Raw genomic sequence first — 18883 nt, 5'->3', positions numbered from 1 at the left:
TCACAATATAGAGTGGGGCTTTTATATTAAAACTTACGTAACTTTATGTAATTTTTCTTTTTTATGAGATTCTTTTTTTTGGGAGGTGAGGAGAGAAATGTTTTCCTCTGATATGTGTCTTTTGTCATTCATCTTTTTTGAACTGCTTAAGTAAGATCATTTTGTAACTTTTGATGTCATCCATCTCCGTCATGATAATATTATCATCATTTTTAACAATTTGTTTTATTCCCTCATTTGCAGTCTGCCACACTGATATATTTATTACAAAATTGAGGTTTGGTCCAGCGCCTTTCGAATTCGGAACCAACCCAACCGCCGAGCTTTTTGAGTTGCCTGCTATTGCAGGAAAACGAGAATTGCAGGTGGTAATGCACTTTTGGAGTCGTGTATACATCAAGAATTTTTGTAGCACACTGTACACACCGTTGATAAGTAAACAATAATTTAGACGGTGCGATCCACTGATGTGTGAGGTCTCTGATTTGATCCCCAGTTTATGATGAACGACATCGTGTCCCCGTTTCCTTTCACTTCCTAGTTCATTCATGATCATTTATTTGCTCTCCCATAGTGAAAGGGAAACGATATTTCATGCTAAAAGTAAAGCAGTAAAACGATGGTGTCCTCATGCGAAGTTTATGACCCTCATCACTCCATGGATATTAAGTAACGCTGTTTATAAACTTGTTTGAGGGTAACATCTCAAATGTGAATTGTAAACTTACCTGAAATTCAATGAGCAAAAATTCGCTGCAGTAAATTTGAAATAAAGAGATTGTTATAAAAAGCACACCTTATTCATTTGGCAGCTGCGAGTGGTGTGTGATTTAAAAAATGTAAAATGGATTTCTATTTAGGTCACTTTGAAAATTACGTCACTATCAACCAATTAGAAATAAGGAAATTCATTAATGACATCACGACGAACCAATCAAAACGCAGCTTTCAATATTGAGTTCGTCATGAATCACGAACTAAAACCATGTGTAACAATCGGTCGTGACGTCATCCACGTTTCTCAATCGTTATTAAATCCTTAGTGAACCATCTAGTATCGCAATTCTGATCATGCCATCATCCCGAATGCTTTCAGCTAGGATCAGGTCACTAACTTTCGTAAATGTGACGCCAAACCAACGTATTATTTTAATTACCACATATTCAATAAGAGAATGTCAATATTTGCTTTTCATTAATCATGCTGACACCTCTGTAGTAAAACAAATGTAATACGATACAATATCGTATGACGATTGCACTTAAATCATAGGTGCTTCTATGTCAACACACAAAGAAATCTTTCAGCATTTTATTTTAATCCATGAATGCAGACGTTACACTGCTAGATTTATTTTCTTTTACACATCTTAAAGTGTAAGTGTATCCTTTCCGGGATTATGGTTCAAAACCCGCAAAGCACGATCAAAACCGATCTCATTCATAGCTAAATAGTTAGCGTACACGTCTCTGGTTTGAAAGACCTGAGTTAGATTCCTAGAGATACATTTGTTAGGATTTTTATTTTTACTTTTCCAAAACTTGGTTTAAATTTTCAAAATTTGGTTTTAAATATTCAGGTCGATAATTTTGAGTTTTAAAAATCTTATGTTCGAGGAAAGTTTGATTTAAGAATTTTGGATTTCCAAAATTTGTTTTAAATCTTTAAGTTCAAAACTTTTAGTTCGAAAATTTATGGTTCGAGAAAAAGTATGTTAGGATTTTTCTTTTTAGTTTTCCAAAACTTCGGTTTAAATTTTTTAGTTCAGAAAGATGTTCCGAAAAGTTTTTTTAAACGCATACTGAGCAACAAAACACTGAGTGTTTAAAAATCACTCAATCTTGCAACAATGTTTTGTAAGAGTTCTTATAATGAACCAATCACATTTAGGCAAAGCGTCATCTCTTTAGTTAATCTAGAAACGACAACTATGGCCCCATCTTTCACCATTGTTAGAGAATAGATGTATCCTTTGAGAGACATACTAATTCAAGAAGATTCTATACTCATCTCCACACGTGAACATATAAGGTGGGCTCCTTCTCCTCAAGGTAAGAAATAGGTTAACTATCTTTACAATAAAAGGAAACGATAATATTGAAGGGGAACTTCAGTACACCATCATCGTACTAAAAAAGGGTAAACATAAAAGGGAACGTAATTCTAAAATCCAGAGTGGTGAATTTCTCCACAATGTTAACGCATGATGTTATACCATGTGACCTAAAATTTCAATTTCCCGGATGGTCGGGGCCCTAAGTCACATTACTTCGATCACCCAAAATAAAGAGATAAAACGCATTTTTAAAAAATCCTGGCCATGAAAGAAAGTGAGGGATTTTCTCCAAAGGTGGAACATGACGTCATACCACGTGACCTGAAAATTTGAATTTCTCGTGTTGGTGGACTAAGATAATGTGACTGCAATCAGCCAATCATAATCGTCGTACCAAAGTACTCATCAATGACGATACTCATAAATTTAACGAATTTCAAAAATCCCAGGGTCTAAGATCACATGACCTCTATCAACCAATCAGAATAAAGGTTCCAATGTACTCACTTTACCCGTAAAAGGGAACGCTTTTTAAAAATCCCAGGACCTAAGATCACGTGACATCTATTAGCCAATCAGTATCGAGATAGCAAAGCACTCATCGTACCCGTAAAAGGGAACGAATTTTAAAAAGGCACAGGGCCGAAAATCACGTGACCTTTATTAACCAATCAAATTCGAGGTATCAAAGCACTCATCTTACCCGTAAAAGGGAACAAATTTCAAAAATTCCGATTTATGGATTTCCCCTCAGGTAGACTCACGTCATACCACCTGACCTAAAATTTGAGTTTCGAGCGTGGACGGGATGTAAAGTCACGTCACCTCTATCAGCCAATCAGAATCGAGAAACATGTTGCTGACTCGGCGCAATATAGTGCGGGTGTTACTACTAAGGCGTATCAGTTTCAAGGCATATTATTGATTTTTACATAGGGTTTCCATTTTTCAAAAAAGAAAATCCGGGACGTTACGTAAATCTTTGAAATGCTTAAAATGAAAAGAAGTGTTATCTTACTTAGTATCCTTTATTCCATTAGATAGAATTGTTCAATTATTACGTAAGTACATTTGTAGTCGTTTTAGTAGACCTTCTTCTTCCTAGTTAAGCAAATGTAAGCAGATTATTTATCCCCCCGGGTAAGCATTTTTTTATATTTCTCAGGTCTGTTATGTTCCAGAGTTCATTCCAACCCACCGCCTCAGCTTCTATTAGAAAAATACCCCAACATTTTGCCAATGTTGTCTCTTCAGTTTTATTTATTTCAACAATCATTTTTGTTCTTGAATCATCAGTGGAAAATTACGTAAACTATCATTGAGGGATTATGTATTAACATATTTCAGAAGGAAGATGCAGATTGAAACAGAGTATTAAAGGGAGTAATAAAAGTAAGCAATATAACCTTTAGTCATTAGATCAATGAAACGAATGCTTCGTCCAATGTCAAAGTAGTTAAATCTTGAACTTTATAAATCCATGTGTTTTGTATTCAGGTATTTTTTTCAACTTCTGAATTGTCAGACTCAGAAGTTGAAGAGAATTATTATTTTACCTAATCCTGTGAGAAAAGGAAACTATAATTTCCCTTTCTTTCTTCGCTTAAAACCGGGACATTTAAGTGTCCCGAGAAATATTTTCGGGTTGGTGGGGCGCAGATCTCAACTCCGTGACGGTTCCGGATTTTCCGGGTTGAATGGCAACAATATCTGTACAATTATTTGGACATGCGCCAAGATAATAACACTCTAGAATGAATTAAGAGGTGCTGGTGTAGTTTTGGCGCAGCACATTTTGGAAGATTTACGGGCAAAATTAAATATTTTGTATGAAAAAAACATATTTCTAAGGAACAAACTTCTGCAGTCGACAGAATTAAATACAAAGTAATACAGCTGTATTTTATGTTTACAAATAGGGTTAGTAGTGTAAAATAATTACAAGTATTTTTTATGAAGGATAAAAATAAGTGAGTACATATGAAAGGTGAGTCTATTAGATGCTATTTCCCCCGGCGGTGAATTTCTGCATAGTGTACTGAAGTTGTATTTTATGTTTACAAGTGTAGCGTTACTAGTATGAAACAATGACCAGTGCTTTTGAAACTAGTATCATTGCCAAAGCCTACTTGATTTCACTACCGTTGCTTATGAGTATACCCAACATCGCTGACGCGTCTGAGCAAGGGCACATTAGCTTTGCACTGCAATGGTTCGGTTAGATGGCGTTCGTGCGTTTTAGTGCCCACCTAGCACAAATTAGCTTGTGTTTTTTTGCACTGTAACACATACATTCGGAAGCCATATTCATAGGTAAATCGTGAAAGAATTATAATTTTTCAGCAATTACTTGTGGTGGTTCCCTTAAATTTTATTTATACAAAATGAGATATTTTCATGTCGCCCTCCGCAAATGTTTTGGATAACAATAAGAAGGAAATTAGTGAAATAATTATGTTTTTTTCTACAATTATTTCGAATGGTGCGCGAAAATTAAACCTACACAGATTAAGATATTATGGAAGGAAAATGAAATTAAATATTATAAAGTAGATGACAGCTCCTAATTCTGCACACCATGCTACTTAAGTAATTAAACTAAAAGGATACTTTCCTTTTTTGAACCTGTAAATAAATGTATACAATTTGAAAATTTGGTGTCAGTTTCCTACGCTTATGAATACAAATTACACGTTATTCTTCCACAAAAAGTACGCGGAAATAAATATTTTCAGTTTCCTTAACGCATGAGCTCGTATTTTATAGGAATTAGGTTTTAGACACAAGTTAACATAAAGTTATCTAAATAACAATTATATTCATTTACTTTTCTAAATTTTAAAATGTTTCAACTCCAGCAACAACCAATCCACCACTTCAAATTTTGGAATGTCAATTATTCTGTTATTACATAAAGTATGTTTAAATTAACTTTCGAAAATATTTCTTTACCTTTACTGACTGAGAAGAAAATCATTTATGTACTTTGTTTACCAAAGACAGTAATGAATAGAAAAAAGCTGAACATAGTTGTATGGATTTTATGGAATATAGTGTAAGAGCATCTTATTTTGCAGTTGGCATGGTAGCCGAGCGAGCTACGTCATGTTTCTTTAATACTTATTTGTAAATTTAATATATCATTTTTACCTGGTTCAAATTCCGCTGTATTCTAGGATTTATTTTTCTCGTATTATGCAATTATATAATAAATGTATTCATTTTCAATTTCCATATTATGTAATTATACCTTTTTTTGAAGGAATATTAGAAATTTATGTATAGGCCTATATTTTGAGATCTCATTAAGACTGCGGTAAGACATTATGAAAACATCTAACAAAGAAGCAGAATTTTTATTTAAATCTAGCAACTCTTTTGTTCTGAGTCATTCTCTTTTATAAAGACAATTCTTTATTTGCGATTCATTACAAAATAAAATTACACTGAATTAGTTAGAATACGTATGTTTTTATGAACTACTTGGCTTAACTTGGTAAGTGTTAGCTCTTCTATTAGCAAGTGAATTGTTTTATTTTGTACCGACGGTAATAGATGGTTCTAGTATCAACGTCTATAGACTTAACTGCCATCTTGAAAGAATCGATGTAACTATTTGATGACAGATTAACTCTATGCTCTTTTATCTGCAATACGATGTTGCAACATAGTGCAAATCTCGTCTATAGACTGCCATTCGAAAAGTTTATAATCATATATATTTTTTGCTTTATTTTGACCGGCAGAATAGTGCTCTGTGCTACGTGGGCGGCATTTTTAAAACAATCGATATATATACTTAAGTGAAGTGTATCTAATAACTTTGTTTGGTGTATCTTATGTGCTTCTCCTATGACACAGAAAAGTCTTGTATGTTATTAACATGCCTAATATTAGTAACAGAGTCTCTCTTGGTTGCCGAGTAGGCATGTATGATACAACGCAAGCTCAACGTATCCTGAACCAGTCTGAAACCCGATAGTTTTATAAGATTTTGTTCGCCGCGGGCTCTTTCTCTACGCCTGCACGTAAATGTGGATAGAGTAGACCACTCGATCCTATAATGTTCCAGAAAGTGTAACTGCCGAAAAGGAGGACTTCACTGCACATCAACATGTGGAGAATGTGCAGGAGAGTCATGCACAAATAAACTAGTATTAAATTCATTAGAAGACAATTATATTCGTTAATATCTTGAAACTTCAAAACCATCTTATAAACGATTCAGAAACATTAATGAATGAAACAGATAAAAGGCAATTGTAGAGACCTAGGTTAGGTAATTTGTAATGCAGTAAATAGTTTCTAAATTTGGTTTAAATAAATGTGTTATGTTGTTAAACAAAATTCTTAAATATGTGTTATTTTACAGCTGAAAAAAGGTTAATATTCACTATTTTTAATGATAATTTTGTTTAATAATATCGTAATGTAAAATGCAGATTTCTTCCATTACAAAGTCAACTAAACTAGCGATATCAAAGTTACTTTAAAATACTAAAATTATTTCCTATGTATGAATCTGGTAGTTTCATAATCTAATTCGAAACAAATAAAATTAAACGGAGTAAATGAACTTTTAAGATAATACCCTTCATATTTTAAATGACGGTAACATGTAAAAATGATATTAACTGAAATCACTTGAATCATTTACCCTTAACTTGGCATCAGAACGACCTTCATATCTCAGTTCTCTGATGAGATATTTCGTATAAGCATAAATGAATGTATTTCCATGGCTGCCATATTGATGATTTCTCATGCGCTATTTTGGCGATTCTCTCAGGAATCTCAGTGGTTTAAAAAATGTGTTTGTTTTCCAAATGTTTTTCTACGTTCAATTATAAACATGCTCTCACATGTTTATTGTAATCTAAAGTGCTGAAAATTCAACACTTTGCGCTACGGAAAATGGAGTAGTTCGCTAAATTGCAGAAATAATATTGGTATATTCAGAAAGGTGAGACTCCACTATATAACGCTTACTTCGAGGTGATTTGCCGTATATCTGATAGTTTCATAGTAATCAACTTTAAAACAAATAAAATGAAACGGAGAAATTTAATTTTTGAAATAATAACCGCCATACTTAAAAATGGTGGCAACACGTAGGAACGATATTAGCTGAAATGACTTAAGTAATCCTTTATCTTTAATTTGGCACAAGAACGAAGTTTCTATCTCAGTTCTTTGATGGTATATTACCGCAAAAGCATAAGTAGTCGTAGTTGCGTGGCCACCACACTGATGACGTCATTTCAGGCTGTTGCCCACGCGGGATTCTTGGGATTTTTTTGTGGAGTATCAGGGGAGTCCATAGAATATGTAAAAATTAAATTTGTTTATAATATTTTTTCGGTCTCCAATTGTAATTTGCGTATATTATTTGGTTCTCAATATTCTTCATATACTTGTTCAAAACCGATAACACCTCTCAGCAAAATATAAGAACACTCCTCTAGATATCGGAGCTCAAGTTACATTATTTATATTCTAAACAAGAACATAGTTTGCATTTAAACTTACAGCAAATCGCTCCACTATTTTAGTATTTGTAACTATAACTTTTAGTCCTTACTTGATAGACATTTTTTCATTTCATATCTTACGTCATCTTAAGCTATAGTATCTAATTTCATGTGGATTAAACACTGTATGACCACTGTAATTTACTGCCTGGGTTGCCTTACAATTGCATATGAGTGCATTCAACCTCTAAATTGTAGTTCTTCTGTTGAGTTTACTGAATAGTCATATTAAAATGTACTAAGGCTAAGGCTTAGTAATGAGCAAATTTATCTTAAGATTGTACCAAACATTAGTGGTATTTGTGTGATCTAAAAAAAAAATGGTTTTGTAAGAATATCAATGATAATTTCATGACCAGAATCGATTGTATTGGAAACTTTATGTCGATTCGCAGTCTCAAAATGTACATTAGATAGTACTTACTTGTTTTAAATTCAGTTTCATCAGGCCAGGAATTTACTGCTTTAAGCCCCAAATACAGTACTCCTATCACAGTTGACCCAATAATCTGCAAAGAAATTAAAAATATATCAATTTGTATCTAATGTAAAATGCGCATTGAAAAGGTAACAAATATGTAGGTTTTCCTAAATCATCGGGTATGGGAATCCATTAGATTATTTTTATTTATAAATTTTCAACACATTGATCTTCAATAAAATGCAACCCCAAGAAGGAGAAGAGATAGTTGTTCAAAATGCAATTGCTTACAGTTTCAAATGCAAAATAAGTATTCAAAGCGTATTTAGGTATTTTTCGCCCTAATTCCAAAAAAATTCTCCATTTTTCACTTATTAGTTCATATTCAAATATGTCTAATAGATTCGTCAACACAATACGATCATGTTCAATTATATAAACCGTCCGCAGCGGATGGAGGTGTACATAAGGAATTACTCGAATTTTGCTCGCACCAAATAAATAATAACATATTTTCGTTGCAGTACCAGTAACATTCTAAGGAAAAGTCGCTTGAGTGTTGTAGAAATATTGTATTCATTACAATGTCTCTTAATTAATCTCTCATGGACAGCGTTCTCTTTAAGCACACCAAATTTAGCTCTTGATTTTTTTTTAAATTCCACCTATACACAGGAAATGTAGTTCATTCGTTTAAATTATAATGACAAAATTATCGTATACAATAGATTCAGTATTCATTCGCATCTACATAAAATATTATTCTCACTTGGACGTTTATATGTAGGTAAATAAAACCCGTTTCAACACAGTTCTAGCGAAATTTTAAAGTTTTATATACAAATGTACGTAAAACATTTTAGGAAATCATTATATCCAGATTTAGTGAAGGCCTTTACTGGAAAAACAAATTTTCCATTTTCGGAAATTTCATTTTACGCTTTTCGTTTTTCGATTTTTTTTTTCATTTTCCGATTTTTTTTCGTTTCTAGCTTTTCGAAAAAGAATTCGTTTCTCAAAAAGATTTTTAGAAAGTGATTTGCTGTTTGTTTTCCAAAACAATCTTTGTTTTTCATTTTCCGATTATCTTTCGTTTTTCTTTCTGCGATAATTTCCCATTTCTAGAATTTTGATTTTTCTTTAAATTTTCGGAATTATTGGGATTGTAATGTGGGAGGAAAGATTAATACATCGAGAAAACCATACACATGATGTTGTCCTCCATGAACTTACTTGGCCATAGATCCCAAGCACAAGAGGGTAACGTTCTATCACTGAGCCATCGTGCAGCGTTGAGTTGGGATTCTTTGAAAAAAGAATGTTTAATAAACGAAACTGGTTTAATCACAACCAAACTTTTTGTGTGTTTATGGATAGTGATGTGTTTGTTTAACACCCACGTTATATATTATGGTTAGTGGAATTTCGATTCCAAAGTTATTGTAAATCAAATTTTGGTTTTAACTTAGGGCCATAATGAAATTTCACTACGATGTATTTAATTAAACTCAAACGATCTTGACCAAACCTGGTATGATTGTAAATATTGAAGAGCTTGGTATTATGGAAGCTTAGTATAAAATATTATTACGTACAGAGCTTTTGGTTCCCGAGATATTAGCCATCAAAGTTAGGTTTGAACTCAGTGAAATCGAGAACGAGTTAAGTTCATTTTGAGTTTTAACGTCCCTTTCAGCAGCAAGGCTATATGAGACGTGGCCTACTGATTAACATAGAGCCGAACCACATAGGTTCCTGCCGGGAACGGAACCCGGGTTTCTCACGCGAAAGGCGGGTACGCTAACCGCTTAGGCACGAAGAAGTTCTATGAACCAGAAGTGAAACCAAGAAATTTCATTAAATCGTTAAAGGTAGAAGTCAGAAAGTTTTTACCAACTTTGGCATCTTGGTAGATCTCTACGAGTATACTAAAAATATGTAATATTATAATGAGCGCATCTTTGATTCCTGGGCTATTAGCCATTAAAGTTAGGTTTGGAGTTAACGAAAGGATACTTTATAACGCACAATATCGATGAAAATAATCTGATTGTATTGAAAATTACTACAGTTATAGACTTTAACGTATTTAGTATCCATCGTTTTAATTTTATGAAGTGTGGACTTTTGGAACTAAAATTAGTGTTCAAAAATATGAGTTTAAACTTAGTAACATCAAGAAATATATTTAAAAGGCGTTATATTAAACTCGTCCGATATTGACCAAAGTTGATACAGTCATAGACTTTGACGAGCGGTATGTCTGAGAGCTGAACACCATATACTGTAATATACAGAGGTTTGGGTTTCGACATAATTGCCCACAAAAATTGAGTTTGGACACGAAACTCACGAAAATCGAAATATGAAATTTATACGATTTTGATCAAACTTGCCATGATGCTGGAAGTTGATATCCCTAAAATCCATGTTTAATATTATGGTGTAAAGGTAATTCATTACCGAGTTATTAGCCATTAAAATTAAATTTGGTGTTCACGACTGAGTGTTTTGTAATGCATACTATCAACAGAAATTGTCTGATTTTGACAGCAATTTGTACGTTGGAAGATCTTAATGTAGTTAATGCACATCGTAAATATTATCGTGTATGAACGGATGGTTCTCGAATTGTTGAATATAAAATTTTGGTTTAAACTGAGTGATTTCAAGAAATGTCATTAAAACACGTTCTATTTAACTCAACCGATGTTGACGAAAATCGACTGGGTGACAGACCTCGTGATGTGTAAGTGTGTAATATATTATGGTGTTGAGGCTTTTGGGCTCGTGTCAGTCGCCTTGTATGTTTGGTTTTGAAGACAATGTGATTGTTGTAACTCATCTAAAAATTACTTAACTTGATACAATTGGTTGACTTTTACACCAAATTTGGTATAGGAGTGATTACTGGGAATAGAAAAGAACGTGTGGAAACATTTGTTTCGCAGATGTTCGGAATCAGAAATAATGTGCTCTATAGTTCAAGAAAAGTATGGTCTGCCAATCATATATTGATATGACGAAGCCTTTGCACGCTGTTGCAACCAATGCAGAAGAGGTTACATAAAGGACAATGAAAACAGGAGAGATGAGCTGAACAAAAGATGTTCCATTGTCCGACCGCAGTTCCACCATGCGAATACTTGGATACTAAATCATCTAATTACCTTGCCATTACCCACCTTATCTCTATAAGGAGAAACTGGAATATATGTAAACAGTTTCATCTGTTTCAGGCAGAACGTGTATTTGTTTCCTTTAGCGTATTCATTTTTCAGTATAATTTTTGGTTTTATTTGTGCCTGTTATATTTTTATGCCTCAGTTAACAACTGTTTAATTGTGTGAAAAACAGTATATAACTCACAGTACGGTATATTAAGACTATCTGTGGTGTTTTCTCATCTTGTCGAAACCAACTTGGAATATAACTTTTGAACATGCCACGCGTGTAGACAGCGAAGACGTTCTGTCTCATGTGTGTTAGGCAACAGAAAGAAACGTTCATACTCATTATGTGTTCACATTATTAAAGCGCAGTGTTTATGAAATTTTCGTAAGTTATATTTGTTGTCTTGAATGCAATTGTTAAGAGGAATATTCTGTCCAATACATTTTGCTGCTTTCTAGTGGTAATAAGACCAAATGCAAATATTTACCTTATCCTTTATGTTAACATAGTTGTGTTAATGAACAGTCTTTTATGCATTCAAACTGTTAGTTTTGCTATGGCCGTCCACAGTCGTTTCTATTTTAAACATCCCGGAATATATATTTAAATTCAATTCAACCATACAATTCTTTAATTCTGGATGGCGCCATGTCGTAGACATGAAACACCCGTACATATGAAATCAGTTAATATTGTTGGGTTCGAACATTTCATACTTGCGTACTAATGGATTTTTATGATATGAAGAAACAGAGTAACTTCATTTCGATCCCTTCCCTGGAAAACTTCTTTAAACGCCCTTGATTAATTTCTGCATATATATATTCTTTATTTTTTAAATATCATTTCATTAATTTAATTAGTGATAATATCATTTCATTAAGCTAATTAGAACTAATTAGAGATTAATACTTCTCAACTAGTAACGGCTAGGACGGGGCAGTAGATACATTTAGTATCCCAGCATTCGTCTGGGGGGACTGAGGGAGGACACTGGTGCATTTTCCTTTCAGCTCGTCTTTTCTGTATCATACTACTTTATTTAACTTCTTTTGCATTGGTTGCAAGAACGAGCTAGGCTCTGTCCCACTAGTATATGCTTCATAATCCATAATGCTTCAGAATTGTATAGTCCATCATTTCTTATTCCGAACGGCTGCGAAACGAACGCTTCCACACGTTCTTTAGTATTCCCATTACCTACATCTACACCAAGTATGGTCAAATTCTCTCGAAATGACATTACGTCCTTCCCTCGTTAGTAATAAAATATTATTATGTAAGTTCTTAGTTTCCCAAGCTATTGGCCATCAAAATTAGGTTCGCAGTCAATGAAATCAACAAATGTCATTAGAGCCCGAAAGATGGAATTCATCCAATCGTAGCTTAGTATACATGTAAGATATCAGGTGTGTTGCTTTTCGAATTATTTATAATCAAATTTTGAGTTTTTACTTCAGTTTGAAACGAGGGAATATAAGTAAAACGCAAACAAAGAATTAGATCTTGTCTAAACTCAACATAGTTGTAGATCTTGAACTGCATAGTTCAGATTGCAATTATTATTGTTGACAAACAATAAATAATGAAATCAGAATACATATAGTATTTAAAGTGGAAAGGTAATTCAAATGATCAGAAAGTATATTGTACTTAATAATGCTTAAATTTCACTCTGCACAAGGTTGATCCAAATGAATCTCCAAATGAACACAGTAGAAAATGGCAATCACGCCATGAGTGCCAATGACTGAATATTAACAGAAAATTCTTAAGTATATATATATATATATATATATATATATATATATATATATATATATATATATATATATATTAGTTTACGTGTCACATCATGCCCCTAGGCTAACGGGAACTGTAATCATGATGATAAAAAAATCGTAAAATGAAGAAAGTGGCAGGAAACTTGAGAAACCCAGGGAAACTTGTACATGGTGTTTTTCCACCACTCACGAGAAATGAACTGTCTATACTGAGGCACCGAGACCACTCGAAACTGTAACATATACATAGTTTCACCATCAACCTAAAATTGTAATTACATCTTATTGAAAACGAGTGCTACTATTTCATGGCAACTTCAGTTGATATGGGTTTACTCTCATGCACTTAATATTTACCAGACAGGAGAACAACCTATCTTAATACTGAATCTTACTCAATATTAACAAAATCAGATCATTCTTACTCTTGAGCAAACTCTAGGTTCCTTTGGAATAATTCAATGTTTCTAGTAAATATTGCAGCGAAGCATGAAAGTAATGTCACAAAGGAGCACACGACTAGTACGAGCAATCAGTCCACTCAGATATTGTAATCTTATGACGACGAAAAGAAGTAAAAAATGTCGAATACAGCAACACATCCAGTTACTGAGGCAATTACTCTAAAATCTTGGTATTAAGATGAAATGTGTAAACCGTAAATTGTGAGACCATTCATAAAATAAACGGCAGCATTTCTTTTAGTTCAAGACGCAGGTTGCTTATTAGCTATTCATAAATATCCTTTTTTGGTAATGATTTAATAAATATATGCTGTTCGTAATCGTTTATAAATACAATAATGCAATTCCTTAGGCGTAATATCTGATAAGTAAGTTATTTTTGTACCGTAGCGGTTTTTCTTGCAACATGTTGCAGGTAAATTAAGTTCTATATTATTAAAAAAACTCGTATACTAGATATATTATCAATATACAACGTAACACTGTATGCAAACTGCAGCCAGCTACAAAGATAAGGACCAAACAATGGTTTGTGTTTTCCAGAATAAAGTAAGGAGGCCGTAAGTTTCTTCCTTAAATTCTTACGATTTGAACAATTCTCCAGTTCACTCTTACTTGTGGGGTTCCGTTGTATTCAGTTTTATATAACCGTATTATTCGATCATTATCTTGATATAAATTTGAAATAATCAAAGGTAAACAGTGTAAAATTTATATTTTACAGAATATTAAAACATCATTATTTACTATCAGTATATATTTCATAGTGGCAAAACAAGGCTAACAAATTTCTAAAAAGAAGTTTCTGGTAAAAAATGATCGTATGAATATCAAACCAACTGTGTAATAAATTGATTTTAACAAAATATGAAACAAAGTGATTATATATATAGAGATACTGCTTCCAAATAATACTGACTAAGATCACACATTCATTTCTTTTATTTTCTGCAACAAACTAATTATTACCAAAAACAATGTTGATGCTTACAAAAATACTCAATTTTATATTAACGAAATACTATCAAATGGCTTATTTGATTTAAAGATGTTAGTAGAGCGGTGGCATCTGGTGGCATTTTTGTAACAAGATACCCGATTTCTTGTAACCATATTTAGTAACTTTTTGTAGTCTTTTAGGGCGCCTTTTTCAATGCCAAAAAAGAGAGTATGAAGGTGTTCTCGTTCCCTTTTATGACCACTTTTTTCAACCCTATTTTAACATAGCAGACAGGCTACTACCATTTTTAACATACCAGTAATTACTTAAGAATACATAACATATAGCAGACATTTTTAATCCCTATGTAACATAAGACTGCGAACACGTAGAATAGCTAACAAAAGAGTTTGGCTTATTCTTCCACCCCCATTTTAAAATAGCAGAAAATACCTAAGACTACGAACACGTTTTCTAACCCCAACCTAAAAAGCAGAAATTATTTAATACAATAAACATAATAGAGTTAATAAAAGACTATTAACATAATTTCCAACGCCTATGTAATATAAGACTACGAACACATTTCGCAACCCCTAAACAAGAAAGGCTACGACCAACTTTGTTTATCCTTTCCAGCCCGTTGATAACATTAAGAATCAGTAACTTTTTATAATCATAAATCTAATATTAATTCATGTAGTTTCCCCATGTAATCATTAAACTCTTCGTTCGGGTTAATCTCGTAAGTTAACACCTCTAGTTACACACGGTGAAGCGAAACAGAGGATCTACGACGTGGCATCATTGCAACAGGAAATACCGTGAACTTATGTTTTTCCAATACACACAAAAATTCGGGCTGGAAAGGATTAACAATTCTTTAACATGTGGTGTAATCGTTCTCTTTTCAACCCCTATTTTAGCATAGCAAAACATTACGCAAGAGCACTCCTGTGTAACATAGAAACACTGCCAACATAACAGAGGTGTACTCGTCCCCTTTTAACAACCCCTATGTAATACAACAGAGATTACACAAGAAACGCTACAAGCATTTTTAACATAGCTCAGTTGATAAAAGATTATGGACAATTTTTAACCACTATTTAACATCGCACAGATTACACACCCCAAGAGAATATGAACGAATAGCAGGAGTATATTCGTTCCTTTTTATCAACAGATAGTATATTCAAGTATATTCGTTTGTAGCAGAAATTAACTGAACATTCATCTAGTACTACATGTCGCAAATGTACTGACCACGGAGGTCAAAGGTAAAATATTTAAACTCGAATACCTCGTAAACGGAGCATCGTATTGAGGTGCTGTTTCTAAATTTAGTAATAGGTCATCAACTACCACATGTCTCAAAAGTACTCACCATCGAGGTCAAAGGTCAAGTATTTAAAAAAGAATAACATTTAAACGGAGCCACATACTGAGGGCGTATTTCCACATTTAGTAACAGGTCGTAAAATACTATAGGTCGCTAAAGTTCTGACAATCTAGCTCAAAGGTCAAATATTTAAACACGAATAACTTGTAAACGGTGAGACGTATTGAGGGAATGTTTCCAGATTTCGCAATAGGTCATCATGTAATACATACCCCAAAAGTACTGACCATCGAAGTCAAGAACAAATATTTAAACCCAAATGACTCGCAAACGGAGAAACGTATTGAGCTGCTGTTTCCACATTTAGTAGAAAGCCATCAACTGCTACATGTAACAGAAGTACTTACCGTCGAGGTCGAAGGTCAAATATTTAAACCAGAATAACTCGTAAACGAAGCAACACCAATCCTGTTTCCACATTAGTAATAAGTCAGCAACTACTACACTTTCCAAAAGTACTTACCATCGAGGTCAAAGGTCAAATGTTAAAACGTAAATAACTCGTAAATGGATCGATGGAAAAATTTATGTGACGTATCCAGTTTAGTACCAAGCAGAAGAAAAACAAGAAGCTATAAATTTGAGTGGCTTTTGCATTAACGAGAAACAAGAGAAGAAAGACCAGCTTATGCGGTTTAGTGTTTTATACATTTTAGCGCTATTCAAGTGAACGAAAAAATAAATTTATACCAAGCAGAAAAAGCAAAAAATATGCGATTTTAACTAGCAGAGAATATTATACCATCCTGTACTATCAAAATAAACTAAGGAAAATTTGAGTGATCTAGTTAGTTTTGAACCAACCAGAAATGTAATTTTTAACTAGCTTGGAATTTCTATACCATTTGATAATATTCAAATAAACGAATGAATAAATTTAAGTGTCTAAAATACTTTTATACCAAAGAGAAAAATAGCGACGAGGGAATATTCTAACAGGCTGAGAATCTATGTACATTTTGTACTATTCTAGTAAACAAAACACGATATTTGTGTGCTCTGTTTTTATACCATTTTGTACTATTTAAACGAAGTGATAAATTTACACCAAGCAGGAAAAAGTGGACAATGAATAAATTTGAGTGTCCTATTTGAATTTGTACCAAGCAGAAAAAATACGAAGAATGAATAAATTTCGTTGATATCTTTACTTTTGTATTAACGAAAGAAAAATAGAAAGGCCACTTTAAGCACTTTAGTGTTTTAAAACCTTTTCGTGCTGTTCAAGTAAACGAACGAATAAATTTATACTAAACCAAACAAAGCAAAAACGTCCATTTTAACTAGGTCAGCATTTTATACCTTTTTGTGTCATTTAAAGAAATAAAGGAATAAATTAGTTCTAACCAGCAAAAGCAAAGAAGGCCCAATTACACTAGTTAAGAACTTATGTACTTTTTTTCTACAAAACACAAGAAAAACCGAGCAAATACCATTTTAACTAGCTCAGAATTTCTGTAGGTTTTTGCTATTCACATGAACAAAGTAATAAATTTGAATGGGCTATTTAATTTTGTAACAACCAGAAAAAGAGGACCATTTTAACTACAGAAGTTTTTTAAACCATTATGAACTTTTTAAATAAGCATAGGAGTAAATTTGTACTAACTAGAAAAAGCAAAAGGTCCATCTAACTAGCTCAGAATTGATGTACCATTTTGTACTGCTGAAATAAACGAAGGAATAAATTTGAGTGGAGTATTAAGTTTTGTAACAACCAGAAAAAAAAACAAGAATGCCGTTTTAACTATCTGAGTATTTTATACCTTTTGTATTATTTACGCAAAGGAGTAAATTTGTACCAGGAAGAACAAAGTGAAGAAATTCCATTCGAACTACCTCAGCGTGTTATACCTTTCTGCGCTACTCAAAAAAAATAATAAATTTGATTATCTTATATACATTTGACCAACGAGAAGAAAGCAAGGAAGAAATATTTTAGCTAGCTGAGTATTTTAAACTATTTTGTTCTATTTAAATAACCATAGGAATAAATTTGTACTAACTAGAAACGGCAGAAAAGGCTAATTTTTAACTACCTTAGAATTTTATACCATTTTCTACTATTTAAATAAACAAAGTAATTAATTAGTACTAACCAGAAGAAGCTAAAAAGGTCGTTTTTAACTAGTTCAGAGTTTATGTATCTTTCCTACTACCCAAATAAACGAAAGGACAAATATGGGTGTTCTTGTTTCGTACCAACGAGAAAACACGAAGAAGGACCATTTTAACTAGCTTAGTATTTTAACTAACAAAAAAATTAATAAATTTGAGTAGCTTATATACATTTGACCAACGAGAAGAAAGCAAGGAAGGAATATTTTAGCAAGCTGAGTATTTTAAACTATTTTGTTCTATTTAAATAACCATAGGAATAAATTTGTATTAACTAGAAACGGCGGAAAAGGCTCATTTTTAACTACTGTAGAATGTTATGCCATTTTGCACTATTTAAATAAACAAAGTAATTAATTAGTACTAACCAGAAAAAGCTAAAAAGGTCGTTTTTAACTAGTTAAGAGTTTATGTATCTTTCGTACTACCCAAATAAACGAAAGAACAAATATGGGTGTTCCTGTTTTGTACCAGCGAGAAAACACGAAGAAGGACCATTTTAACTAGCTTAGTATTTTAACTAGCAAAAAAGTTAATAAATTTGAGTAGCTTATATACATTTGACCAACGAGTAAAAAGCAAGGAAGGAATATTTTAGCAAGCTGAGTATTTTAAACTATTTTGTTCTATTTAAATAACCATAGGAATAAATTTGTACTAACTAGAAACGGCGGAAAAGGCTCATTTTTAACTACTGTAGAATGTTATGCCATTTTGTACTATTTAAATAAATAAAGTAATTAATTAGTACTAACCAGGAAATGCTAAAAAGATCGTTTTTATCTAGTTCAGAGTCTATGTATCTTTCGTACTACTCAAATAAACGAAAGGACAAATATGGGTGTACTTGTTTTGTACCAACGAGAAAACACGAAGAAGGACCATTTTAACTAGCTTAGTATTTTAACTAGAAAAAATTAATAAATTTGAGTAGCTTATATACATTTGACCAACGAGAAGAAAGCAAGGGAGGAATATTTTAGCAAGCTGAG

At 32.8% G+C, this 18883-nt stretch overlaps 1 protein-coding gene across 1 annotated transcript in view; it reads right to left on the bottom strand.

Moving 5' to 3' along the window:
* LOC145681656 (uncharacterized) overlaps window positions 1-18883 on the bottom strand; it is a 202247-nt gene that overhangs the window by 95265 nt on the left and 88099 nt on the right. The window contains exon 3 of the mRNA XM_081753280.1: window positions 8013-8097. Within this exon, the coding sequence (XP_081609406.1) occupies window positions 8013-8097 (85 nt within the window). The remainder of the gene's footprint in view (window positions 1-8012; window positions 8098-18883) is intronic.

Source organism: Thermobia domestica, chromosome 3 (genome assembly GCF_964235325.1).
Source record: "Thermobia domestica chromosome 3, izTheDome1.hap1.1, whole genome shotgun sequence".
Lineage (NCBI taxonomy): Eukaryota > Metazoa > Arthropoda > Insecta > Zygentoma > Lepismatidae > Thermobia > Thermobia domestica.
The sequence above is the reverse complement of the archived record's forward strand: the minus strand, read 5'-3'. Positions and strand labels throughout refer to the sequence as shown.